A 27,938-nucleotide genomic window follows, 5' to 3' on the forward strand; every position below is an offset into this window, starting at 1 on the left:
TAACATTATTCACTTAGTTTTAAATGCATCCCTAACATTAACAATTCAATGTCATCAAAAAAATGTGGAAATATAGTGAAACTCTAAAGCTTTTTATGCGAACATTGGACAAACATGTTTTACGACAAAAGTCCAAAACATGAGATATAAGAATTTACTTATATTATGCAGACAAATGATCAATATTCAAATCCTTAATCATCAGACAATTATCCTGTCAAAATAAAAACATCGAACAATTATATTTATCAATGAAAGTTCATATTTGTACTTGTGGACTTTGTAATGATCACTAGCCGGCGCTGCGCCGCAAAAAATAAAAAGCATCTAATAAAAAATAGTCTATTACTCTATATTAGCACCGCGTCCAATTAAACAAAAAATGTAGTTTAATAAAGCCTCTTAACAATATACTGTGACTAATTTACAACTTAAAACCTCTCTCCGAAACGGAAAAATAATGCACCAGTTCCTGAGTTATGATCAATGGCATATTCTGCTCTCACCTGACCAAGCTTAGCACCAACCCCATAAGATGAACCTTGACCCATTCGCCTATAGACTTCTGTAGGATTTCCTTTAACATCCTTTGAACTCCCTAGATCGTTGCCATGCTCCGCGAACCCATACAATTGCATGCCTTTAACAGGTATCCGTAACTCAGCTGCAAGCTGTAGATAGAAAAAGAAATTAGTACACAGATAATAAAAATTAACTAAAATCAAATCTTGATGAAGAATCATAAAATGAGTCTAGTCATTCCTACCTCCACCATGTTTCTAGCAGCACCAAGCTCACCCATGTTGTAACCCCTAACAGAATAAGGGCCTCCAATAGTAAACGCATCATAGCTTGGAAGATCACCAACACAACCGCCATAGCGACCGTGGAGGACAAGCACTGGTGGTGGTGGTTTACCAGCTCCTTCCTCCACAGACTTCAATTGGATAAATCGTGTCAGAGTTAGCTGGTGGCGATTGAAGAATGGGAGCTGGGTGCCTATGCCCAGGCCTTGATCTACCTGCAGTTTGCAATTGTAGAAGCGGTAATCAGAAAGTATTGGTATAGCATACTTCAAGAGTTAAAATAAATAAAAAAAACATCAATATCTTGTCCTCGAAGGTACTGCAAATTGGACCTTGAATTAAAAGGGTTAACTGAAAATGTGTTGTAGGTAGAGTTCAACTTGTATTGGTTTACCCAGCTGGGGTCATATAATGGAAAAGGTTTGGTTGTTGGTTAAAAAGAATGCTCCCACATCCAAAAGATGGAATCATGCTAACATTAGCCGAGTTATGATCCTCTAACAAGTTAACCTCAAAAAGATCAGATACACTAAACTACCATTACCATCTTGAATTCATATAAGATCCATAATTATCAATACAGGACAACAATGCCTAGAGGCCAAGCTAAAAAGCGCTACAGCCGGAGGGCGCTATTCTGAATTTTATATGCTTATTAAAGATTAATATATACATGCTGAAAATAAAAATAATACTTAAAGTTCATGAAATATTCATAAAATAATAAAACATAGAAATACAACAAAAAAAAGTCAATAAAACAAACAAGTTAAAGCATCTGAAGGCCTTACAGTAAATAAACATTCAAATTCAAATTCAAAAAATAAAATAAAAACTGATAACACAGGATTTTGACCCTGAAACATTTAGCAGTTGTCGTGGTGCGAACAGCTGCTATAGCAGTCGTTACAGCTCTGCTACAGACTTTCAATAGCGGCCACCGGCCATTCTACTAAGACACTACAGCACAGTATTGACTACAAGTCACTGCACGGTAAGGTAATATCCTTATAGCATATTCTAGCTACTTCTGTCATGTTAGATAAGTTTTAATGTTTTATATGCCAACTTCGGTATTGATCCAAAAGGGTACAACTAGCAAACTTTACTCAAGAGAGAGCTAATAGAAAAGCATCACTCGGGTTCAAAAGAAAAACTTAGCACACAATTATAAAAATATACAATGCTCTATAAGACTGAATATTAGCAGCAAAGAGTAAACACGAAAGTAAAACCAAGCATCCACCTGAGCAACTTTAAAGACATTTAGTGCTAGGATTAGATAAGTCACCTGGAACATATTTCTCTCTCCAACTATAGCTCCATTCACAAAACGTGTGTTATCACGAGTGATATTTGCCTGTAAAAATGCCATACGGTCAACGCCAGTACCACTGAGGGTGGTAGGAGGTCCATCTGCACTAATTCCACCATTAGGTAATACTCTTTGACCATTTCCACAGATCTGACTATTTTCATCACGAGTTCTTATCTCTTCCATTACAAGTCCATAAGTGAATTTACTCTGTGGCGTGAAATTCTGCTCGGCACACAAACCATAAAAATTAAGATAAAAATCACCACATTAGCCTAAATAGGCACTCCAAGGTTTATGAGTTCACATAACAATAAAGAACAAGTAACTTGCCTCTGTTATATTAGCTTTGACACCACCACGATCAACCCATATTGGTGGCACTTCATCCAGCCCAGGCCCTCCAGTGAATACTGGACTTAGCTTTCGGCTATTGAAACAGCTTACACGGAGAGTACGGTCCCGTGGATTATCTACACCATCCAAATATGGATGTGCGTACTCTAGCTTAAATGCAAGATCATCCTAGGAGAAAACATAATGGACATTTTCAGATACCAATATTGACAAAACACAACTATTTGCAGAATAAAATGAAGAAACTCAGCAGACTAGCTCAAGAGTACCTGAGGGTCGAGGAAGTTGCTGGTTGTTATAGAACCACTAACAGCTCTATTCAGTCCTTGAAGATTTCGATGCTCAAAACTAATAGTTCCACCGGGTTGAAGTGAGGCCTGGACAAAAATTGAACAGCAAACAATCAGATTAATTGAGCAGGAAAGACCCATCAGTTGTTGAAGAAAATTGATATTTAATTTTATGGAAATACCAGAGTGGGATACCCTCCTCGTCCAGGAACAATACTCCATTCAGTATTGACTTCAGCTGTCTTCTGATCCGCCTCTTTTACCTTAATTTCAACATTTATGCCTCCCTCACTACTCTCATCAGGCCGTGGATTAACCTCAATATTTGAAAACAAATTAAGGGAATGTATGTTTCTTAAAGCTTGCTTCCCTTCTTCAATGTTAAAGGTGTTACCCGGAAACAGCTGTTAATCCAATACAAACATGAATCAAGTGAGTAACTAAAACCAATGAGCAGTTTTACCATAAAAAATAAAATCACACAGGGTATAATAAAATCATTGAATTTGAAAGCAATTAACCATACTAGCAATATCAATTGTGCAGCAGGTAACAAAAACACATAACCCTCTAAATCGACAAACAAAAAGATGCCGAGGAATATATATATATATATATATATATATATATATATATATATATATATATATATATATATATATATATATATATATATATATATATATATATATATATATAACAGATAACATAACATATTACATCACTATGCAATGTATATTGTATTATACCTCTTTGGGAAGCTGTCTATGTATGACAGGGGCTTGAGTATTGCCTTCAACGACATTGCCAAGCTTATCGAGAAACTGAACAGACAATTTACTAATATCTCCTTCAATAACCTCACAACAAACCTCTTTAGTGTTAAGATTTCCAAAATTAACCACTTGAGCACAAACATACCCTTCATCATGATACCACTTCTGAACTCTATCCCTTATCTTCTGCAACAACCTAGCACTCAAAGTCTTCTCTTTCCTCAACATATCCATAACCTCCATATGTACCGTCTTAGGCAAAATACACGGCTTCGCCTTATCCATCCTCCTTTTGTATTCCCTCTCTTGACTCAAAAAGTATTTCATCCTCTCCCTTTCAGTCATATCAGGATCCAATTCAACCGGCTTTGTCTGCGGCATTGTACCGACATTTAAACAACGAAATTTTTCAGGAATTTCCCAAGTACTCTCACTAAACAAAACCTTGATTCCTATTGTTCCATCTGCATTAGTTTTTCCTTCAAAATCAACCTTCTCAAACATTCCACTTGATGCCAAAGTCTCCAATTCTTTCTGAAGTTGAGCTTTAGTGTACACTCCTCCAGGAACAATAGTAATCATCTCGGTAAAGGAATCATCGGTTTTGGAACCAACATTTGTTTTCCGATTCCGATCAAAGAATATAATATCAGAAACCTTATACTTTTTAAATCCACTAAGTTTGTTCAATTGAATCGCAATATTTACAGGCATACCATGAGAATCAAACTCATCAGATTGATTTTCATCAGCAATTGCTGCTGCCGGAGTAAAAAACCACCGCCACCACCATCCTCCACCACCACCGAAATGTTCACCACCACCAGCACCAAACCACCATCCTCCACCACCACCACCACCACCACCGAAATGTCCACCACCGAAGCCGCCGTTGTTTCCGTTGCGAATAATGTGGTGAGCGATGGAAGTTGCGGAGGTAACAGCGAGGGTGGTGGAGAGTGTTTTTAAGACACGGCGACGGCGATTTTGGTTCCCCGGGAGGGTTAGGCTAGAGGGTTGTGAACAAGAGTTAGTTTTGGGGAGAGGGGGTTTATTGTTGTTTTTGTTACGATTGGAGGAAAGCCCAGCGCCGATTTTGGGGGAGGGAACAACAAGGGAAGAAATCATTGTTTGCGACGGTTGCGACGGATAGAACTATAAAATTGAAAAGAGAAAGAAAGAAAGAGACAGAGAAAAGAGGGTTTTTGCTTCCCGAAATCAAAGGCTTTGTTTTTTTTTTCATTATTTAGACTCTTTGATCTTAGTTGCTAGAAATTTATAATATATAATAATAAATAAATAAATAGGTGTTGGGGTTGGGGTTCAAATGTATCAGGTCTAGGGCTAGGATGCTATTTATTTTGTATTTTTTTTTTCTTTCAAAATTACCAACTTTAAGTTTAGTCCTTATTCCTAAATATATCAACTTGCAACGTAATTAAAAATAATAAGGATAAATTAATAAATTTGGTAGTAATCGATTTTAATATATTAGTAATAGATACATCATTTGAATATTTATACACTTAAATTTTAGTACTTGTAATATCCATTTTTTATAGAATATTGCATCTTTATTTTAAAAAGGATTCAAAATAACCTTGTCTTGGTGATCCAAAATAAGGTGATAGAAATCTTCACATAAAGGAGACAATTTGCATAGATTGAAATAAACCCTTGAAGGTTGAATAAGACTCAACTGTGATGATGCTCACAAAGGAGGTGGAGTTCTCGCCATTAAGAAAAAAGAGAGGATGTGGAGTCCTCTTTCGCAACTTTAAAAAATACTATATTTTAAAGATTGGAGTGTGTGATGAACTTCATGTTGAACTATGGAGCATGCATCTTGGTTTAGATATGACTTGGCGAAAGCGTATTCCTCGACTCATTGTGAAAAGTGATTCTAAAATTTTGATTAACATGATTTTAGATAATTGCAAGTTTAGTGGATGGGTCCCCATGTTGGTGCAACACATTTGCAACCTTTTAGCTTGAGACTAACAAGTCCAATTTCTTCATACAATTAGAGGGAGGAAAATCAATGCACTAACCATATGATTAACTTTAATTTGCCTCTAAACTCTTTTAATTATACAAGAATGTAAACTCTGTGAACTCTATAAACTTCTTTTTTATGACAAATCTGAGACTTCTATACCTAAAAATATTTGGATATACATAGTTTCTTAGTTTTCTGTCCTCTTTGTACTATATATTAAGAATCTAAGTGTTTCAATTTTCAATTGATTTTCCCTTTATTGAAAATAAAGATTCAATTTGTTATCATGGCTTGGTCAAATTACTATTTAAGGTGAAGTACCTATTTGTGAGGTTTAGTAGCTAAAAAATTTGTGATTCTCCAACGTGCAAAAAATGTGTCCACAAATGTAAACCTTCTTTAAAAGCAATTGCTCCACCACGGTTCATTTTGTGTTACATTTTTACCCTTTTTTTATTAACCATAGAAATTAATCAAAATATAAAAACAAGGTTACTTTAAAAGGTTAATCACATTGCAATATTCAGGGAACTTTTTGAGAAAAATGCCTCAGACAGAACGTGCTTGCAAACATGTTGATACTACAACAAGAAGTCCTAGCATTGCTACCATGGAACAATTCCTCCGAGGTAATTAATTAATCCTTTTTTAATCTTAAACAATTATTAATCATAATCTTAGCTATAGCTTAATTATGCTGTACCCTTGTACTAGTTGCTAACAAAAATGTTGTATACCTTGTCAAACAAGTAAACAATCAATCAACAAATCAAAGGCTATTATTAATTATGTTCGAAATATCATATTCATGTATATTCTGTTTTCATGTGCAGGAGGGGAATCCTCAAGGATGTCACCAACCTACTCCACCTCCCCTTCTTCCCCTTCGTCTTCGTACTTCGAGAAGGTGAAGCACCATGACCCAGAAGAAGATCAAGGCCTATATCAGCGAAAATCGGTTCTCAGCAAAGTGAAGGAGAGAGCCAAGAAATTAGTATCACGCAACAGCCTCAGTAGGAGACGCCAGGACGAAGATAATTTCACTCCGTCTTGGGGTGTTAGTTTAGAAGATGAAGAAGGAGAAGAAGAAGATGCTGAATACCTTGGAGCTCCAAGTAATTAATAAACATAATTACTAAATTCTTATACTAACATTATTTTAAAAATGGACCACAATCGTGGCCACAATATATATCGTGGCTGCAACCATGATCGCATCAGTCATTGTTAAGAGTCTCCACTTATAAACATTTTTCAAATCATCTTTCAACCAATATGAAACTCTTAACGGTCATGATATTTCGGCCATGATTTAAAACCTTAATTAGTCCTAGGTGATTCATTTTTGCAAAGATTTTTTTCTTTAATTATTCATTCTAACCTTTCTTATTCCATTATTATTATTTCAGTCTATGAATCAGAGCTAGCCCCTGAAGAATACAAAGAAAATGCAAGACAACATCCAAGAGCAAATCCAGTAATCTCTGAGAAGCGCGTTTTGAAGACGACGAAACCAGGAGAACAACAAGATAAACAAAATGCACTTAGTCCTGTCAAATCCTCAACAACAATAACTCCTCAACTTGCAACATCATCAACAACTACTAATAGCCCAAATCAAGACACAACAATGACTCATGAAAAACTCACACCAACCATTGTTGATAAAACAGCAAAGGCATTAACTCATTCTGCTTCCTCAAAACCTCATGTTACTTCTATAATTACTCCTGTTGCTCCTTTGAGTTCATCAATGATGCGAAATAATTCTTCACCGTCCTCATCTTCGCCATTGAGTCATGTGAAGTTTGCTACTAGTCCAAAAAGTCCAAATAATTCTCAATCATTAATGAGTCCTAGGAGAAGTTCTAATGGTATTAGTGTGATTGAGAAGGTGAAAGGAGCTGTAAATTCTTTGCTAAGAAATGATGAACAACCACAACAAAAATATTTTGTAAAAAGTCCTACAACACGTGCTAATTCTTCACAAATAAGCAACACTACTACTCATGAAGGTAAATTAATTATAAGCACATTTTTCTTAAACAATGTACTTAAACTATACTCTTTCTGGTTTTATATATAAACAAAGATTTTTTTTTCAGGTCAATTGAATAACTGATGTATCTGATTTATGTGATCATTCCACATTTTGCAGTTGGTCAAGGAGCGGAGAACCATGGAAGAATTCTTCAGACAAATTAAAAGTTATTTATTGCAAATATGTACTTTCTACACTTCTGTATATATCACCATTTGTATTCACTATATGTCAGTATATGTATGTATATATCTATGTATGTATTTTCGGTATTTTGTGTATATGTGCCCAATAATAATTAGATTAAAAACATCAATTTCAACATTGTGTAAAATTAGTTTTGTATGGAATAAAGTAACTATAAGTGGTGTGTGCGACAGATTACCTAAAAATGTGTACAAGTAGTGCGTAGGAATTAGACCGCCTATTCTGTCAAATCTAGTTCGGAGTCACTTTTGACATCAAGTGGTTCCAGCTTCCTCCCGTTCGCAGTTGCGGGATCAATAATATATATACTTATATAATATTATAAATGCATCAATAATTTAAAATTTCAACTTAATTTAAAAGTAAAAATATACTAAATCACCATAATAAAATGTAATATTTATAAACTTGGATCAAACCACATAAATTACAAACCAAATCATCTAAGTAACATCCACAAAATTATCCAAAAAACAAGTGAGGTTCATATTTCATAAGTATTTCAAGTTCAAAAAAACAATTGTTTTCATCGTCAACATGATAAAATGTTCAATATATCCTTCAACATCATCATCAATGTCTTCATCTTCAACTTCATCAAATTCGATCTTCTCCCGATATAAAATGGGGCTTTTTAAAACTCGCAATAAAAAGAAGGTAAAATCGTCTCAAAGGGTAAAAACAAACGATTTTATATGATTCAGCGATTTTAGAGCAATTTAAATCATTGAAAATCTTTTTAGACTACAATTTAACCCAAAAACGATTATATCCAAAAACAATTCTACCAGCGATTTAACTCAAAATACTGATCTAAAAACGTTAAATCTATGGTTTTTTACGTTTTAAATCGCGATTTTAACATCATTGTTTGAGATTTTAGCTGCATTTGGAGCAGGGTAGATTAGAGTTTGAACCAAAGTTTAAAATGAGTATGGCAAGTGGTTACAATTATAAGAATTTTATGTAAAATACAAATTAAATTTACTAAATTATCCTTATTGATATTTCCTTATATTTTGAAGCAGTTGGTTGTTGATCCATGGTAAATGCTCCCTCCTGACTTCTCTAGAGCCATCTTGCTTGATTCTACATGAGATAGAGGAGTAATATCTATGTCATTAGTTTTTATTCTTTAAAAAATATTTGTCCCGAAACTTCAATTCATTTAAAAAAAGTATCCGTTGAGTAAAAAAATAAATAAATCAAAAGTATAAATTAAATAAATTTTACTTGTAAAAAGTAAATTAATGGCAAAAAGGGTTGTTCTTGTGCTGAAAGCTTGAATCACATACTTTTTGAATGCCTTGTTTTTAGTAAAGTTTGGGGGTTGTATTCTAGTTTGGTTGGATGTTCGTAGCGCATTATCAAATTCACCCGTTGTTCATGGTCGACAATTTTGTGGTCTAGTTAATAATATCAAGTTTTGAGAAGGGCATCTTCATTATTATTTGGTTGGCATGCTCTTGGTCGATATGGAAAGAAGAAATAGTTGTTTATTTCGGTAAAAGGTTATATCCATAGATGATATTTTTGAGAGGGTCATTACTAGCTCTTGGTGGTGGATCACTTCAAAATGCTTTGGTTTTCGTTATGATTGTTATCATTGGAGGACAAATCCTCTTAAATGTGGTTAATTTTTTATGCTTGTACTATTTTTTATGGACTTTTTATCTTGTAATGTTTCTGTTATGTTAGCACGTCTTGTGCTAAGGTAACATTAACATATCTAGTAGTATATTATTTCTTAATATGTCAGCCAAAATATTAATGATCAAAGATAAGCCACTAAGTTTGGTCTAGTAGTGAGGAGTTTGAGTAGTCTGATATATATAATGCACACCTTAGTTGATGCAATATGAAAACCCAAAAGCAAAAGTAAAATAGTTGGCAAGACAGCCAAATTCGAATGGAAACACTTGTTACCATCCCAAAAACAAAAAAGTGTATTGACTATTAATAGGGATTACTTGGAAACTTTCAGTCCTATTAACAGTAAAACATGGCTATAATATTTACCTATAACCATTTTCCACAACAACATGAAGTCACAACTGATGAAAAAAACATTGAATAATATCCTTTAAAAAAAAACATTGAATAATATAATATTATCATACTAATAATAACAGTGAATGAATGAACTAAAAAACCATGACTTTCAATGTGTGATCAAATTTTGACTATTGGGACAAATGTTCCTAGAAAAGCTATAAGACACACCAAACTTAGGATCATTTTGTTGTTAACTTACAATTTTTAACCGTTAAAAAAGGAGAGTCAATTCTACCATCCCCTCTGTCTTGTCCCTTTTTGACACATTCCTTTGAAATCAAATCTAACTACATTTTTGGACATGATCAACAATATTATGTTATGAGTGTTATTCAAAGTATTATTGTTTTATCTTTATAAAGCTTCTTAAAAACCTCGATTACATAATCGAACATTGTAACATTTTACATTATAATTTCTTCCATCGATCTATCATCACAACGAGATCAATACAATACAATACTCTATCCATTGTTTTTGGTAATATTTGAATTCTGAACGAAACAATATATAAATAATAATTATTATTTTAATGGAGAACAAAAGTGATTTATTGATAAAGAGAGGTAAAGGAGGGTGCCCTACAAGGCTCCAAAAGCATGCACCAGCCTCTCTAGACATTCATATGGTTCTTAATGAACGTCCCTCTAACCCTTTTGGTGATCCTTCAAGGGCTATTCCATTATTATCACCACTTATTTTATCTCCAAAGCCATTAATCTATGCAGACATTGCCCTTCAAGCTCTTAAATCAGAGGATAGCATAGATGAGGGTAGTAGTAGTTCATCATCTTCGACGCCGGGATCAAAAGGGTGGGAACATCCAGCAATTGCTTCATATCCAAGTCCATCTTCTTTGTGTAGTTTCTTCCAAAACCAATGTGTTTTCGTCAACAATGCCCAATGAATTATATCATCACCTCACATTTTCTTTTTATATTTTTCTAGTTGTGGAATTTTTCCACAGGAGGGAGGGAGGGAGGGAATTCTGCACTTCCCCATCCATTGCTTTCATTGAATTAACTACAATAGTTGTTTAGCTTTTATTTACTAATTTACAATCACAACCAATTCAAATGTTACACACATGAGGACGGTGCTAACTTAGCATTGTAAATTATAGTACTATATTCAAATTTCAATTTTAGTTGTAAAATGGTCATTAGTGCCAAATTAATTAAAAAGAAAAAAGAAAATCTTCATTTATAAAAGTCGTCGTTAAAGTGAAATAGTGGGAGTATCAGGGTTCGAACCCTGATCCCGGCATTATACATGCAATGTCCCTACCAACAGCGTTAAATGATCCGTCACTTTATTTGATTATCTAAAAATATGGATCCATATTCATCTGTATTCTCATGATGAACATTCTCCACAAGTGTGCGAAGAGGTGAGTGGATGCATAATCCTTTTAAGGAGCTAATAGCAAACAAAGAGTCTGAGTAAGCTTTAATGTTGCAAATTTGCAATCATCTCCCATACCAATTTAAGTCCACAGAGACTTTCCCACAACTTTGATTCAAGCATGAGACTCTTTCATAGCTACAAATGCCATTGAAAAAGCGACTATCATTGTCTCGCAAAAGAACTTCACACACCGTATAGAGGTCTTTTGCGTGACAACAATAGTTGCTTTTTAGTGGCGTTTGCAGCTATGAAAAACTCCGATGCTTGAATCAGAGTTGTAGGGAATTTTCTATAGACTTAAATTGACGTGAGAGAGAGGATTTCACAAAATTAAAGTTTATTCAGACTCTTTGTTGGCTATTAAGCTACTTGAAGAGAGTTGCTCATCCACTCACTTCCACGCGAACACATGTGAAGAATGTTCATGAAGTTCATCCGGTTGTATGAATCATGTCTTTAGAGAATAAAATCTAGTGGCAGATCGTTTAGCTAAATTTGATTTATCTATAAATGTAAATCCTACGATCTTTAATGTCATTTGTTTCTAGTTTTATTTCATTGGACCGATCTTATTTGTATTAGCTTTACTCGTGGTTTCTAACTTTGTTTTTAGGGGTGCTGCCCCTTTTGCCCATAAAAAAAAAAAAAAAAAATAATCCAAACGAACTGAGTTCTATTTGAGTTTAGATAAATACAAAGATGATATTAGAAAACAGGACAGCCCCTATGCAAGTGAATTTAGATAAATAGTAATCATTTTTAAAATGTGTTACCAAACTCTTTTATGGGTCTTTGAACATCTTTATTTCTTATAAAAAATGGAGAGGATCTCAAATCCATATAAAGCTTGGAAATTGAAATATACCTGATCAATTCAATTAATGAAGGCAAGAGGAGTACTTATTTAGCACATGTAGTTGAGGAGTCTGGAAGCTACAATCAGCAACTCAGCTTGCTACAAGTGATGATATTCCTTCATCTCTTTCTCTCTACCTCTCTTTCATTTTACTGTTGGTTATTTTTTACAGGGGTTAAAGATAATGGTTAATTTGTTGTGTGATGAAGAAGGTTGGTGTTTGAATGTGGAAATGTTGATGTGATTTTGTGGCTCAATAGCTAGCTCTCATCTCTATTTTATCTTGCTCAATCTCTTCTCTGTGTTCATTCTTTTTTCCATAACCATATATTCTCTCAAACCTTTCTCCTCATTTTATATCATACCATCATATGATCATATATTAGGTGAAGTGAAGGTCACTTTTTTCTTAAGAAAATGTCAAATTGTTAGGTGTGGTGTTTACTTGCATGGAAATGGAAAAGGGAGAAGTCAAGAAACAAAGTGTTTTGGTCTTCTGCCAAAAATACTTACTAGTGGTGTCTAGCTAGCTAGCTTATTTTCATGCATGGTCAGATTGGTATTTAATATCTTGTTGTGTGTTTGGTATTTTTTTGGGCAAGAATAGAGCTTCAAATCTTAAAAGGATGGAATTGTTGTAATTAAAGTAATATAAGTTTCACTTAAATTAATTAATCCAACATTTTAACACAATCGTTTGAACATAATCCCAAATTCATCAATTCATATATCCAAATCCCCTAAATCAAGTTGAGGAAGCTCATTGTCATAACAACGCCGCAAACAATACCACCTGTGTCATAATGTCACTGCCTCGTCGGAAGAAAAAAACACATTTTGACGGTGCAAGTTGCATAGAAGGCATGCAAAATTTGAATTTGAAGATTGGTCGCAAATGCGTTGCTGTGTTGGGGAAGTTCAGTTTGGTGGAGTGAAGGATTTTGGTTGGGGTAAATGGCGAGACTAACTTTGGACAAAATTGAGTTTTTGTTGATAAAAGTTGAAATTTTAGTGTTTTGATTTTCTACATTGGAAATTGGAATGGTTGTTAGCATTAGTAGGAGTGTTTTCTTCTAATTGTATGCGTATGTTAGTGTGAGGTGAAGAATTGGAAGAATAAATTATAACATCTGTTGTGAAATATTTGGATCGTAACAGATCTAAATGGGTGTTCATCAATAAAGAGAGAAGTAAATAAAGATTACCTTCGTGTCTCCAAATCTGGGTGAAATTTGGTTTAATTTTGGATTTGGTGAAACTAGTTGAATTCATTTTTGTTAGAAGAACGAAGAATGATGAAGCTAGTACTTTGATAAAAACTTGTTTAATTTAATTTTTGTCATAAAATAAGAACGATGGAGGACAATGTAGCTGGGTTTATTTTTAAATTTTAGTTACAATAGTGGGCTTTATTTTTGGTACAGATTTGGAGCTGTAATAGAAACTGATTTTGTAAATAAAACTGCTCAAACTGATTTTAAAATCTTGAAATTATTTTGATTTTTTTAATTTACACAGTCAAAATTTAATGACATGTACTCCATTAATACATGTGAATTAAGAGTTAAGACACATGAGCATAAATTGCACCACATCATTAAAAAAAACTAATACCACCCAATTTGAGTCTAAATATCTGAAAGGAGAACTAAAAATAAGTTGATTTTAACATAAAAAGAACTAACTCTGTGAAAGACCAAAATAGAGGGACTAAAACTAAAATTAAGTTTTCTACCAAAAAAAAAAAAAAACTAAAATTAAGTTTTTAATATATAAGTATAGACCAAAATAGAGGGACTAAAGCTTGATTATTTAATTAAAAAAGGGTAGAATGCCGCAACTGGTCATTAATCCTGCAGAGTTTTATCTTCATCGAATATCACTATGTCAAACCTACACGCTAAACGTAGCCACCCACCCGCATTTTTGTGTTCAAAAGCTAATCAAGAGATCGAAGACAACGCAAACCAAAGGGTAAATAGACTATCATTATCATACAGTGCAGCTCTGAAATTAACCAAAATGTCCAAGTATACAGAACTAAATGAACTACATACTTGACAAATGGACTTGAGGAAATGCTCAGAGTATCTAACCATTCATGTTAAGGCCAAAAATTGCCCATTATGCACAAGAGGCCAATATCAAAACAGTCTTGAAAGTGTAAGGATTTCTCTCTTCCTGAATCTCTCTCTTAATAATAACTACAATCAAAGAAATATCACGAAACACTGACAACTCAGAATTATGCTTTCACCGAAGCAATGGCCACAACAAAATCAGAAGTCAAACTCTCCGTTTGCCTGCAGAAGTGTATTGTATCATTAATAATGACAATTTGAAAAACTGAACTGAAAGGATGAGAAAATATCAGTATTTCCTTCTCATTCTAAGATTAACAAACCTTGTTGAAGAGAATATCCTTGTTATTTATGTGCATGATGCCATCCTTTAATGTGCATTTCCACCTGCTCTTGGTACGTGTCACCTGAATTTTAATAAGCCAACTCTATTAGTACCGATATAATTATCCAACCCCTAACCATTAGATGTATCATTATACTATAGCGCTGATGCGTCAAGATGTAATTAACTGAGAGTGGAAGGAGGTTGTTACCTTGTCAAATTGGGCCAAAACGAGATGACTTGTATTCTGATCATCTCCTTGGTCCAAGTCATCCAAATCATCATCATCATTTTCATTTAGTGGAGGCTCATCATCTTCATCATCATTTACCACCTCATTTTGAGCTACGAGAGCAGGTGTGCTTACTGGTACTTCTGATAAGACCAAAGAAAACAGCAACAATTGTCAAAAATATATATATCATATGCTACAAGTCTTCAAAATATAATTTACGTTTTCAAGTTACCAGGAGGAGCTGGTGTATTTGCAATGTTGTAGTCTTCACTGTAAACTCCACCATAATTGTAAATCTGCAACAAAATAGAATAAAATAGAATAAAACAAAACCCTGTAAGATAAAGTTACGGCAAGGAAGTTTTGATTGAAGCATAATGCAGTTGAAACTCAAAGATTTCACACATAGAATGAATAAGCTGGAATTTAACCATTCAATCTCCTTGTATCTTTTTTTAAGAAAAAAATATAAGCCCATTCAATCAATTGAAGATTTCAGGGACCAAAAGTAGCATTCAGTTCTGAGATATCAAAGCAGCTAGCCCATCAATAAAATATTCAACTAATTCAGGTTATAAATTATACAAATATTACAGCAGCATCCATCTTGGATTCAATATTCAACAACTTACACAACTGGAAACAAGGTTATAAATTATACACACATTACAGTATCCATCAGGTTATAAATTATATATTCTTTCTGAATTACAGTTGCAGTCGTTCTGTTTACACCAAACTAAACAGACACTTATTCATATGGGAGTACTCAAAACAATGACTTTTCTCACTGTTTAGTACTTCCTAAAATGACAAACATCTGAGGAGATACAGTCGAATTCTTATTTATTTTGCAAAACAAAAACTAACCAGATTCAGATTCACAAATACAAATAAAGAAGTGCCTATTGAGAGCCCTTTTAACATTAACTGGGATTATTAAATGTCAAAATTTAAAGTCATTGTGTCTATTTACGAATAACAAAGGCCGTGGATGCATGCATTTGTTCTCAAAATAATACAGGGCGAAAACAGCGAACTACAACAAGTAAATAAAGTAGAACACAAATCTGAGTTGGGAAGAACAAATAGCAAAAGAACAAATAGCAAACTGTTCCATTATAAAAGCTCACACGAGCACAGGCAGGAGCGGATAAAAATATTACTTACATTTGGAGTAGAAAGCACATCATCCTCGTAAGGAATCGGTCCATCAAGTTGAGGAATCCTAGAACTAGAAGCCAGTCTCTCCAAATTTGCGGGAATTTTCCCTTTTGAGTTAGTGTGTTGTGAACTGAAGGAGATGCTCCCTCCACATACCTAAAAGATTATGTTCAACAGCTTAGTAAATGAAAACATGTTTCCACCAACTGAGCAAGTTGATGAACTAAGTAACAAACAGAAAGAATAAAACAATGCATGTATTACAAAAAGTCAACACAATGATGTACGACACTGAGTTGGGAATGAAGCTAGCAAAAAAGTGAAGAGAGTGGGTGCTTCCATAGAAAAACCTTCTCTATAAGCACCAAAATTTACAACTCAACAATGGGGATGCCTATTTAGTTTGGTGCTTAATAGGTGAAGCACCCACCATAGTGGATGCTAGCTTTGAAGTGCTTGAAATCATTAAAGAATTATTTGGAAAACCATCACTGTACATCATCACATATGAAAGTATTTGTTCATTACCTACACCGATTTTTAAAATTACAAGATGCAAATTAGGTAGAGATGGCAAAACATGCCTCCAAATTCCATCATCCCTGGTGCCCCACCCTGTCTTAACCCCACACCAATTCCCATCCCAAAAAAAAATAAATCAGTTCCGATAAGCACCATCCACTTTGTAGTCTTGTTGTCTCGCCCCTGCCCCATAAATTAAAAGGACAGCGGAAGTGCTAAATCCAACAAAGTGATATGAAATCTCTTGCTTTATAAATCAACACTCACCAATTACAGCAAAAAACCAACACTGATGATACAAACAATAAATTTGACTATTAACACTATAACAGAACTACCTGCAAATGATATGCAACCACCTAGGTTATATAATTTAAATTATTATAAAAGGTTGATGCTGACCAATTGGGGGATAAATATCACACCTCAATTTCAAAATCGCCAGACACAACATCACCAGCTCCATCTTGCTGAGGTATATATCCTCCAGCATCATATGGTGGAGGCAAATCATTGCGTTTCCGCTTTCCACCAGGCATTTGGAAGAAGTCCTGGAATTTTTTCAAACATCTATTAAAAATGTCTTGATTTCAAGTTCAGGCCCAAAAGCAATAAGTCTCCCTTCACAAAGTGAAGTTGGCTATATAGACCAAATCATACAATGTAGCTTTACTGAAAACTATGAATAATGACAGCAATCAAATCTAAATCCTTCTTAATGGTTTAGACTTTAGTCTATAGTTTTTCTCGCCAAAATATAACCATCCAAGACTTGACATTTTCGACAAAAATACCCATTAAATGTCTTGGAGCATGAAAGGAGCAATATTTGCAAAAGCTTAAACAAAACAGCTCAACCATAAGGTCTCATCAAATCTTAAAAAACAGTGAACTAGGTCTTCTATAAGCCCTCAATGACTTGCTTACCTGTGTCGTAGGTTGATTCGAAGCTCCTCTATCTGCCTCATCCCGTCCTTCCACATAAGCTACAGTTATGTAATCCATCGTTACTGCAAATCCATTTTATTAATGTTAATCAATTCAACGAGACTTACCAACGTTGACATCAAGTGGGGGCCTCTGATTCATCATCCAAGGAGAAGGAGGTTGCTGTACAATAGATAAAGATTAAATCAATTGCACAAATTGAAAATAGCAATTGAAAAACTTAATACAAACAATGGAAAACATATTTTGATCCTCTCCCACAAATCCCTCTATAACACTCATTTGTCTCTATCTCTCTCCAAATTCCCTCCCCATTCTCTTGCTACCCTCAAGAGATGCATGCATGAGAGCACCCACCCTCACAGAAAAACATATAATTTAGCATGTAAAACTTTCACGACATATCAAAAGGTTAAAAGCATGAACATTACCATGTAAGGGCCTGTTCTTCCACCTTTCAGATCAGCATTTGCACCAGTATCATTCCCAGAAGAGTAGTCACTCTGTCCAGTAGGAATATTATATGACGGGGTCTCCCCAGTTCCAGGTAAAGGAGTTTGAATCGGAGTTTGCAATGGCGTCTATACATCGGAAAACCCATATATCAACAATCCAATAACTTCCATTCACATTTCACACACAACAAACACATTAACCCTTAGTTGTAAAACTAATAACTCTAGTTTAGGTTTAAAACTCACAGGAGGAAAGAGTATCTCAGCAGTAGGAGTTTCATACTCCTCATTTCCCTCATACGGAACATTAAGATCATGAACCGGAGGTGTCGGTTTATTCGGTCCATTAGTCCTCTCAATTGGACCAACCACTGCACCAGCTTGCATCATCTTCGATTCCCAAATCTAAACAAATCATCAAAAACATTAAACATAATCATAATCCTAATCCTAATCCTCAGATCCAAAACCCTAAATCAAAAATTACTTAAAAAAAAACTAAATCGATGAATTAATTAATGAATTAATTAAAAAGGAAGACGATGAAATTACGGCTTGAAGCTCTCGGAGAACTTCTTCACCAGGACCACCGTTGTTGACAAACTCATCGCGAACTTTGGTCATGACATCTTCGATTACATCGATATAAACCTGGCTTGTGGATGAAGCGGCAGCAGCCATGGATTTGAAGGAGAGAGTGAAGAGGTAAGTTTGGTTTTAGGGTTTGTGATTGAAGAAGAAGAAGAAGGAGGAGGAAGATGAAGGAAGAAGAAGAGAGAATGAGAGAAAACAAGAGGCGGACGAGAAAGGAAGAATAAAGAGAGGAATATAAATAGGTTTGCATCCGATTATAATCACCGACCCCCCACGTGTCGTCTTTATATACTGATCCAAAATACACACTCTCTTATTTATACTGATTTTCTTGTCCAACAAAAAATGCCACATATATTTTTATTGAAATTTATTGGTAAATTAAAATAAAGAAAATTTGCAAAAATGTAGCTCTAACATATAGTTAGTTTTCAAAAAAATATATATAACTACGAATAATAATGAGAAAGATTTGAGTATTCCTTATATTTCTCCCGTAGTAAAACACATAAAAATAAAAAAAATCATCAACGGTATCAACTTCTGCAATATAAATACAAACAATCCTATCAAAGTTATGGATTCAAACTCAAGTGAAGGTTTTTGTCATAATAATATCGACATTTATCAACTAAACTAGGACTTTTTATTTTAATTTTTTGACAAAAACTAAACTAGGACTTGTGGACCGCAAAAGCCAACATTTTACCCTTTTTCCTATAACTAGAGACTCGTTTAACCATTTTATTAGGATTAAAAAAAGTGAATAATTATGGTAAAAAAAAGTAAATAAATGTTCGGTAAGTGTAGCTCAGTTGTTAGCTACCAAGGATATTATTGGAGGGATTAAAGTTACTCAAACTTCAGATTTCCTATTTCTTCCATGCTTATAAAATGTGTGAGTTTAGCCATTTGATTGCTTGACAAAAAATTAATAAATAACATAAATATAATTTTACTTTTACTAAATTAAATTTATTAAGTATTAGTGTATTCACTATTATTATAAATACATAGTGAAAAATATTAAGTGTTTCTTTGGTAACATAAATAAGCTAGCTTATAGTTTATTATACTAGCTTATAAACTTGTTTCATAAAATTAGAGGAGTTTGATAACAAGTTTTTTTTAACTAGCTTATAGTTTTTTACCTTTCATTCCAATTCTAGCCTTATTATTTTAATTTTTTTAATTTTAAATTTTTTAAATAAAAAACCATCTACTAAAAAATATGGTTAATGGGTAGTTATTATATTTTTTAAAAAAATAAGAAATGATAAAATGAAAATAATAAGGGTAAAAGTGAAATAAGATGTAAAAAGTTATAAGCTCGAATGCCACTTAAAATAGTCTCTCAAAAAACACTATAAGTTAATTAGAGAAATTTGTTACCAAACACGTCTATTTTAAAATGGAGAGTATCGTAACTCCTATTTTAATATATCAAACAAGCTTATAAACAAGCTTATAAACTATAAAGCTAATTTATTGAACTTACTAAATAGACACTAAATTTACCAAACACTTTAATTTAATTCTATAACTTTTTCAGCCGTATGCTTTTAGCTTAATTTCATCCAACAGAGCCAACTCAAAAGTGATGCAAGTAGCATTGATTAAACCGTAAAATATGAAAAACTGGCATGTAATAATGCATAAACAACTCATAGGATAGATAAAGCAATAAAGCTTTCTTATAAGCTTGCAATTTGCAAAGCAAGCAAGGTAGAGAATTACAAGAAAAGATAAACCAAGTTATAGTAGTAGCAGCTAGGAAAATAAAATAAAAAAACTTGCTTATACATGTATGATGTATTAATCGATCAGTACTACCCCGCACCATCTCCACCATGACCACTTCCATCCTGACTCATCAAAGACACCTGAGCTGCAGTCACCACAGCTGCAGCAACTACTCCTGCATCGGTGCTAGCGATCGTGTTGGCTCCATGAACATTGCCGCCACCATCATCAGCATGAGTTGTTGAAACATGCCTTTTATGTTTTCCCTTGTGACTATGCTTGTCATCAGAGAGTTTCTCTAAATCTTCCACCTCGTTTGCCTTACCCGTGCTTTCTTTCCCTTTGAAGCAGAAAAAGATGGTTTTGATTTTCATGTGGTTGGAGAGAAGTAATTGAAGGTTTAGAGGAAAAGAAAATAGGATATATTGCCAGCTTACATCTTCTTCTTCCCTCTTTTATAACAAAACCATAAGCATGATTGATTGGTCCTATAATTGTTTTATGGTTTTGCTTTTCATAAAGGAATAATTACCAAACTTACCGGTATTGATTGATTAGTCCTTTATTCATTTGTTACTAGTTATTACTGTTTGAGATTTTCTTCTGTCACCTTATCTATTTTCTTGAGCACCCTAAAAATTTACAAAACTAATCATGTCTGATACTTAAATAGCGGATACATCCCAAAAACACCCTATCAGATTTGTTTTTTTATAACCTCTGCTACTTAAGTAGCGGGCGCATTTTTCAAAAAATTGTCATTTTTATAACGTCCGCTAAAACGTTAAAAATAGTATCTCTTACTGATTTTATACATTTATCTATTCAACTGTTAGATTACCCACCATGAAAACTCTTAAATTTGAAGTTAATGATAAAGTCACAAAGTAAAGGATAAAATTATTATTACTTCCAGTGGTGATTGGTGCTGAACTTGGTAGGGAGGACCGCGGTTCGATCCCCCACAACTACGATCGGGAGGGGGCTGGAACCACTTGATGCCAGAACTGACCCCCGAACCAGATTCAACTGGTGGTGAAAAGCCGAAAAAAAAAATTATTATTACTCCAAGAGTGCGCAAGAAACTAAAATACAAAACCAAGATTTACAAGAATAAATTTTTTTGAAAACTAACTTGGAGAATAAATTGCACTCTTTTTTGCTATAAAAGATAACTTACAAGCCGAGACTCACATTACTCATATATCCATTTTCTTCTCAAACCCTACAAAATCTCAATCTCATTCCCCCCTTCAACCAAGAAACTTCCATCACCAACACCATGTGCATGTCAATTCCTCATCAACCACCACAACCAAGAATTCGAGCTCAACCTCTTGAACCAAAAACGGTTGAAAAAAGAGAAGCCTTGAAATTCCTAACCCAAATTGCTATGGCTAACTTCTTCCATCTTGTAGTTTTTGGTTCTATATAGACTCTTTTTTGAACTTACTTGTGCATTGTTTTTATATTCAGTTCATGGTTTTCGGGCTTCTTGGTTATTCTTCTTTATTGTTCAAAACTAAGTTTCAAATCTTTGTTTTTATGGCATTGTATGCTGGTGCTTCACTTATCATCATGTTCAAGTTTTCTACCGATTATTCCTTTGTTGCTTTATTTGCGTGGCTTTTAGCGATTATCATCGTTTTATTCCCTATATCAATACCAAATATGATGGTTAAGTTCAGAAATTTCTTCACCAAACGTCCATGTGTTGCTGGAATGCTCTTGGTGGCTGTTTTGGCAACTTTTATATGAATTTTCATGCTCAAAGCCTTGGAGTGAAGATATTGTTTTGGTGGTGTTTGGAGTGAAAATTTAAGTGTTGGAATTTGAATGTTAATTAGGTTCTCTAAGTTTTAAGTAGTATTTTCTTTTTTTAATTTAGAGTTTTATTACGTATTGGTATTTGGTAGGACTTAAGTGAAGATTTAAGTAGGGTTAATTTCTTGTTTATTTAGAGTTTTATTATTATGTATTGGTTTTAATTTTTTATATTTTTAATTTGAATTTATTATTTGTTTTATGGAGTATTTTAATATGTTATGTCAGTGAATTTGATTTATCTTACCATAACCTTTTATTCTCTAAAAGTTGTTTCATATAATTCAAGTTAATAGTGTAAAGTGACTAGACAACCCATGATGACAAACAACAGAAGCTCCACTTTACATAATTTCTCTATTATACTCCAAGATGATGATAACAAGGAAAGCAGTAACATCGATGTCATTTTGTTTTCTTCTTTTCATTAAAGCATTTTCTGATATTAAACTAGAAGGTAATTCCTCAAAAATCAAACTACAGAAATTCAGAAAACAACTTTGTTATGCACCCTAGGATACAACTCTTTCAATCTAAGTGTGGTTTATACAAAACTATCACTGAAATATACCCTGATCTGATAGCTTGTCTTTTACATATTAAATATGGTATAAAGAATGATACATTATACAAATTCATGTCACTGTATAACAGGGTTTCCAATGCTGCAAGTCCAACAGAACTGTGATTTCCACCACCACCAGTTTACTAAACCATCCTGCTTCGTTTGTATCAAACTGATATGAACGATAGTACAAAAAAACCATTTACAGTTGAAATTCATGTCATCAATGAAGGACTTCACAATCACAACCAGAGTATCATTCATGAAACTGCTCATTGCCGTCATTGTACAGCCAATGAGCTGTCTTGCTTCATCTTTATGAGACCGCTTTCGATGTTGCGCAACACTGGCCTATAACTGCAATATCATGGATTTGCATTAACAAAGGAGCATCCGAAACAAGAAACTTAATGCCAGAATGAATCAATGATGTGCTTAATACAGTGAAAAAATAGAGAGTGGACTTACAAGCGAGCAAGACCATCATATGCTTGTTTGACTTGTTCAAGTTGTGCAGAGAGCTGCATGACTTCTGCTGATAGTGCCTCTGCTCTGCCCAGTTCCTTCACAAGTTGGCCCTGTCAAGCAATCAAACAGGTGTAGAAATAAGGAACGAAACAGATGATAAGATATCAAAGTTTTGAGAACAGAGGGACCTCAATGAAACAAAATTCCCTGAAGTTTCTCATAAGACAAATAAAAAAATTACAGTTTGACAGTTATATTTAGAATAAACTTTTGACCCAAGAAGACAAGAAGGGGACAACAAGTTATGAGTATGGTAAGTATAATAACCTTCAGAGATGCCACCTCTCCTGTAGATGTCGAGGAACCAACCTCATGTACCCCATTCTTAGAGGAGTCTGGTAAGCCATTAGCCTGTTCCACTCGCAATTTTTCTAGGAGCCCACGCAGCTCTTCGTTTTGCTTAAGACACTCCATCACCTGCAGAATCACCAGTCAACACAGCAATAGTAAGAAACAAAATTCTTCACATTTGGCATAATGCATACACCCTAAAGAAATATTTCAAGACAGCATAAATAGATAAAAATTGTCAACACTAAAATATATCTAACGATCATATCAGTCTTAGCCAAAATAGAATGCAGGAAAAAATATACATGCAAGAGAAAATCACCTCTCAGTATAAGACTCTACATAAAATTGCTTCACCAGCAAGCCATAATAACATAATATATGACCGGCACTAATAAAACCAAAAAGTGGGTGTCATATCCACCAGTGTATTACTAATTTGTCAAGTGAGGCAAGATTTTGCAAAACACACAAGGATATTCGTCTGTGGCAAAACACATTATTTAGAACAACATTAATGAACCTAGATTTCATTTATTTAAGAGCCTTTGAACAAAAATTCTCAAATAAATCAACAACATCACTAAATTCTTAGTTGGAATTTGTTCACTGATGTTCATTAGTCAAAAGATGTAGAGACTCTTCAGCCTTGACCCCGAAAGAAAAATGATCGGAACCAGTATTTTTCTATTAAATAAATAGGCAAGAATTTCCCTATTAAGAAAACAAGTCAAATAAAATATTAAACCATGGTTGCATAGATGAGACCTGATATCACATTGAGTCAGACTCCTGATATTAATTGTTACCTGGTTTTCCCATCTCGTTGCTGCTCCAGTTGCCTCTTGATATGAATTTGAGAGATTAGAATTTTCCTCAAAAAGCCTCTCTATTTCTGTAGATTGCGAATCAATCTTCCAACAAGATGACAAACCAACCACTCTATCAGATGGAATATACACAGAAAAGTACAAAGTTAAATTCAGATATGAAGAATTTACCTCCATTAGAAGTTTCTGCCTACTGTTTTCCAACCTCTCTACGGCTAACGCCATATCATGCAACTGCTTATCAAGTTTCTGTTTGTCTTCCTGAAATTCGGCAAAAGGTTGACCATTAAACAAAAACGTATTAGACTGGAAATGGAGTTGGGGGTAACAATAGGTCATTCATCATCAGCTGCCAAAACACCCGTGATAGATAACAAGACTATGGTTATGCTTGAAGTGGTAGTACTTAAAGAGAGTGAAATATGAACAAAAATAATTCACACTTGCTTGATATATAAAAAAACATGGAACGGTTGTAAAAGAATGTGCAACTCGTGTGTAATCTAGTCCAAAAAAGTTTGGTGACTACCACTACATCCTTAAAGAAGATTGAAAGAGATCTCCCCCTCAACCATACAACCAGTAGAATTCATTCTTCTAAGCTAACTTCAATTTGACTCTCCTAAGTGTTATTTTCCACCTACTTAAAATCTTAAACAAGTTATAACCTATAACTAGATCACAGTAAACCCAAATACCATAACTAAAAAGCATCTTGATTATTGCACGGTATTTTTAAAATTTTCAAAATAAACATAAAAAATATTTAAGAGGTAAATCTAAAATTATAAAGGATATTTGTATAAACTGTAAAAATGAAACTTTTTAAATTGCTAAGAAACTATGAAAATAAATAAATTGAATCAAGACATACTATAATTTATGTTTATTGAATTAATATGGTCTGTCAAAATTTAATTACGAACTACAAATGTATGGTTATTGAAAATTGATATTGACCACCAAAAAGTTACGTGATTGATCATTTAAGTAATTAGTACTTAAGAGGATAGCAAAATATAAAAATAATAAAAGGTGAGATGTTTGATGTACAATAAGCCACATGGCACATTGAAAAGGAAAGTAGATTAAGAAAAATCTTCACATTCAAGAGTAATGTAAAATCTTCACTCAGAGGGGTTGATTTGCTAATACCTCACCAGTGATTTAAATCAAACAGTAATGTAAATTTCTTGGCATAATTGATCAGCTAACAGATGCCAAATATTGAAAATTCACTAAATCAAAGAAGGTTTCCTCACCAAAGTGAATGCCTTGTGAGTTGCTTTATCTGAGACTTCTGCATGAGCAAAATCCAGGGTCAATTCCATTTTATAGTGCACCAATACAACAAGAAGGAAAATTGAGTCAAATGCAATGTGAAATAGAACCAAATACTAATTTCATAGACATCCTTGCTAAAGAATAGGGACCCTACTATCGTAAAGATTCCATGGCACAAATCTATAGGTAGATGCGAAACTACATTACTTGAAGTCAGAGAGCAGTTACCAGAGACCACTCCTAGTATTTCTTGAGGAGCACATGGTGGTAGTAATAAACATTTACTAGTTTAAAAAGAAGAATGCTTCCACCAATAAAGAACTTGATTTTATGGCCATATCATTTAAGATCGAAGGATGACATAAAGCATCCAAGAAAAACCACTACTTACTTAACTGAATGCTAGCATGCCTTGTTTCAATAAGCCATTAGAAATTTAATATAGAGTATCCGTAAGTTTTATGAGCAGAACCTGCAGCCTCTCTTGACATGGAGTTTAGTTTTTCTTCCAACTCTTGCTTTTCAGACATCAGTGATGCAATGCGGCTTTGCTCGTTTGCTAATTGTTGTTGCCCCTGGTGCCTCATCAGTGACTCGCGCTGTAGATTTAAATCACCATTAGACAAAAAACAGAAAAGAATAAATAAAATGGGCAAAGTGTCAGTAACACAGTCATAACTCACCTGTAGTTCCAACTTTAAACCAGCTAACTCCTTTTCTAATATTTGAAGATGGTGGTCTGGTGGACCACCAAGAGATGGAATTGTACTAACTGTGTTAGTCATTGACTGTTGCTGAATTGAGTTCAATTCTGCTCTCAATGCTGCTGCATCCTCCTCCGCCTAGAGCAAGATAACCAACAAGATTTTAAGAATAAAACATGGTCTTTAATCTTATAGTTTTTTAGTAAAATAATAAACTAAAAGTTCCCATACGCGATACTGCTCCTCTTCTGCTTCCTTAAGACATTTCTTCAGGGTACGAAGCTGCGCTAAAAGGTCCTCCTGCACCAATACGTAAGTTAAAGTATGTATTGCCAAAGTTTAAAAAATTGAGACAGGGATAAAATTTAGCGTATAATTACTCGTGCAACAACTGCAGCATCTTTCTCCATTGCAACATCCCTGAGAGCTTTTCTGAGAGATGGCACCGTATTTTGCTCCTACGCAAATCAAATTGTCCTTTATAACTAAGTGTTTAAACTTTAAACCATTACAATCTCCATAATTACTAACTACATTGTATCAAATTTGTAACTTAAAACTAGAAAAACAAAATTCACTTTCAACACTTTTTGTTTACCAGTTCACTCAATTTCTTGTGCATTGCACCATTATCGATTTCCATCGTTTGAAGCTGCGACAATAGACAAACTAAAAATCAGCCTAAGCATTTGTTTTTGTAAACCTATAAATACAACTGAATAAATAACAATCTGAATCTTCACCTTTAAACTTGTTTTCTTATTTTCTTCATCCAACTCATTGTTCTTCTTTTGAAGTTCTTTTATTTGAGATAATAGAGAACTAACATCTGTCTGTATTAACAATATACACATAATCGAGTTCAAATTTCCAAAAAACCGCGTCTCTCGAATCAAAACCATTCAACACAGACTTCAATCAACAATAAAAAAAATGAGAATAGTTGTTACCTCAGAGAGTCTATTTCCGCTATCAGATTTGTTCATCCCAGCCATCTCTGGAAAAAAAAAAAAAAAAAAAAAAGATTTTTATTGAAGAAACAGAAAAATTGAATTAGGGTTTTTCTATTCGGCGATAAGATAATACTGACCGGGGATGGTCGGAACCTGGCTGAGATCTGGTCCAGAAGAGGCTTTAACCAATCTTTCCGCAGCTCTCTTTTGACGAATTTCTTCAAGCTATGAATGAATTTGATCATGCAATTGAATTGAAATCAAATGGTTAGGGAAAGAGATGAATAAAATGTAGATAAATTGAGGGAAAAAAAATTGAAGATGAAGTGATTGATATGAATTGGTTTGTGCAATAAAAATTGGTTTGTGGCAATGGTAATGCATGAACGTGGCGCGTGATGAAGAAGGAGAATTGTACCGTTCGTCGACCTAGAGATGCATGACGAGCTTCCATTTTTATCGACGGGACGGTGATGTTCGTCTGCAAATTTGCTTCGACCGCCCGCCCCTTTGGGTTTTTCACCTTTCTAAAGGCACCTTAATTTACCTCATATTTTTAGTTTGATTTTAGTTTGATAAATTTTATTTTATTTTTTAATCAACTTTATGGACTCATTACACTAGACATAAATTTTTAAGATGGTTTCTTTTGAGTTAGGATACTCTTCATTTCTAATTCTTTCCATTTTCTCCATTATTATATAGTTTTGGGAATATAAATGTAAAAATGTGACATCAAGTGGGTCCAAATGTTATTTATACACCCCAAAATATTTAAAAACT

General features: G+C 33.9%; 5 protein-coding genes across 6 annotated transcripts; 2 read left to right on the forward strand and 3 right to left on the reverse strand.

The window, feature by feature from the left end:
* Positions 1-215: 215 nt before the first annotated feature.
* LOC123894008 (protein TOC75, chloroplastic-like) lies at positions 216-4,968 on the reverse strand. Its single transcript, XM_045943865.1, has 7 exons — positions 3,518-4,968; positions 2,951-3,172; positions 2,748-2,855; positions 2,455-2,646; positions 2,098-2,346; positions 767-1,021; positions 216-671 (listed from the first exon to the last, which is right to left on the reverse strand). Exons 1-7 carry the CDS (start codon positions 4,670-4,672, stop codon positions 432-434), a joined length of 2,421 nt encoding a protein of 806 aa, XP_045799821.1. The 5' UTR covers positions 4,673-4,968; the 3' UTR covers positions 216-431.
* Positions 4,969-6,087: 1,119 nt separating this feature from the next.
* LOC123896665 lies at positions 6,088-7,748 on the forward strand. The gene is made up of 4 exons (XM_045947028.1): positions 6,088-6,172; positions 6,377-6,658; positions 6,953-7,558; positions 7,702-7,748. Exons 1-4 carry the CDS (start codon positions 6,088-6,090, stop codon positions 7,746-7,748), a joined length of 1,020 nt encoding a protein of 339 aa, XP_045802984.1.
* A 2,630-nt stretch (positions 7,749-10,378) lies between these two features.
* Positions 10,379-10,753, forward strand: LOC123896666. Its single transcript, XM_045947029.1, has one exon. It carries the CDS (start codon positions 10,379-10,381, stop codon positions 10,751-10,753), a length of 375 nt encoding a protein of 124 aa, XP_045802985.1.
* Positions 10,754-14,060: 3,307 nt separating this feature from the next.
* LOC123894009 (transcription initiation factor IIA subunit 1-like) lies at positions 14,061-18,686 on the reverse strand. Of its 2 annotated transcripts, XM_045943866.1 has the most exons (11): positions 18,392-18,686; positions 18,086-18,244; positions 17,816-17,965; positions 17,492-17,546; positions 17,364-17,422; positions 16,862-16,987; positions 15,921-16,070; positions 14,983-15,046; positions 14,727-14,890; positions 14,514-14,597; positions 14,061-14,412 (listed from the first exon to the last, which is right to left on the reverse strand). In XM_045943866.1, exons 1-11 carry the CDS (start codon positions 18,518-18,520, stop codon positions 14,389-14,391), a joined length of 1,164 nt encoding a protein of 387 aa, XP_045799822.1. In that variant the 5' UTR covers positions 18,521-18,686; the 3' UTR covers positions 14,061-14,388. The 2 variants fall into 2 exon arrangements, with proteins under 2 accessions (XP_045799822.1, XP_045799823.1); XM_045943867.1 differs by lacking the exon at positions 16,862-16,987 and having other exon boundaries at positions 18,392-18,656.
* Positions 18,687-22,486: 3,800 nt separating this feature from the next.
* Positions 22,487-27,739, reverse strand: LOC123894010 (myosin-14-like). Its single transcript, XM_045943868.1, has 15 exons — positions 27,574-27,739; positions 27,293-27,380; positions 27,153-27,199; positions 26,946-27,035; positions 26,801-26,854; positions 26,583-26,660; positions 26,434-26,502; positions 26,182-26,340; positions 25,971-26,097; positions 25,477-25,514; positions 24,386-24,475; positions 24,194-24,298; positions 23,361-23,510; positions 23,034-23,143; positions 22,487-22,922 (listed from the first exon to the last, which is right to left on the reverse strand). Exons 1-15 carry the CDS (start codon positions 27,607-27,609, stop codon positions 22,847-22,849), a joined length of 1,317 nt encoding a protein of 438 aa, XP_045799824.1. The 5' UTR covers positions 27,610-27,739; the 3' UTR covers positions 22,487-22,846.
* Between the last annotated feature and the right edge of the window lie 199 nt (positions 27,740-27,938).

The sequence above is a fragment of the Trifolium pratense genome, linkage group LG7 (genome assembly GCF_020283565.1).
Source record: "Trifolium pratense cultivar HEN17-A07 linkage group LG7, ARS_RC_1.1, whole genome shotgun sequence".
Lineage (NCBI taxonomy): Eukaryota > Viridiplantae > Streptophyta > Magnoliopsida > Fabales > Fabaceae > Trifolium > Trifolium pratense.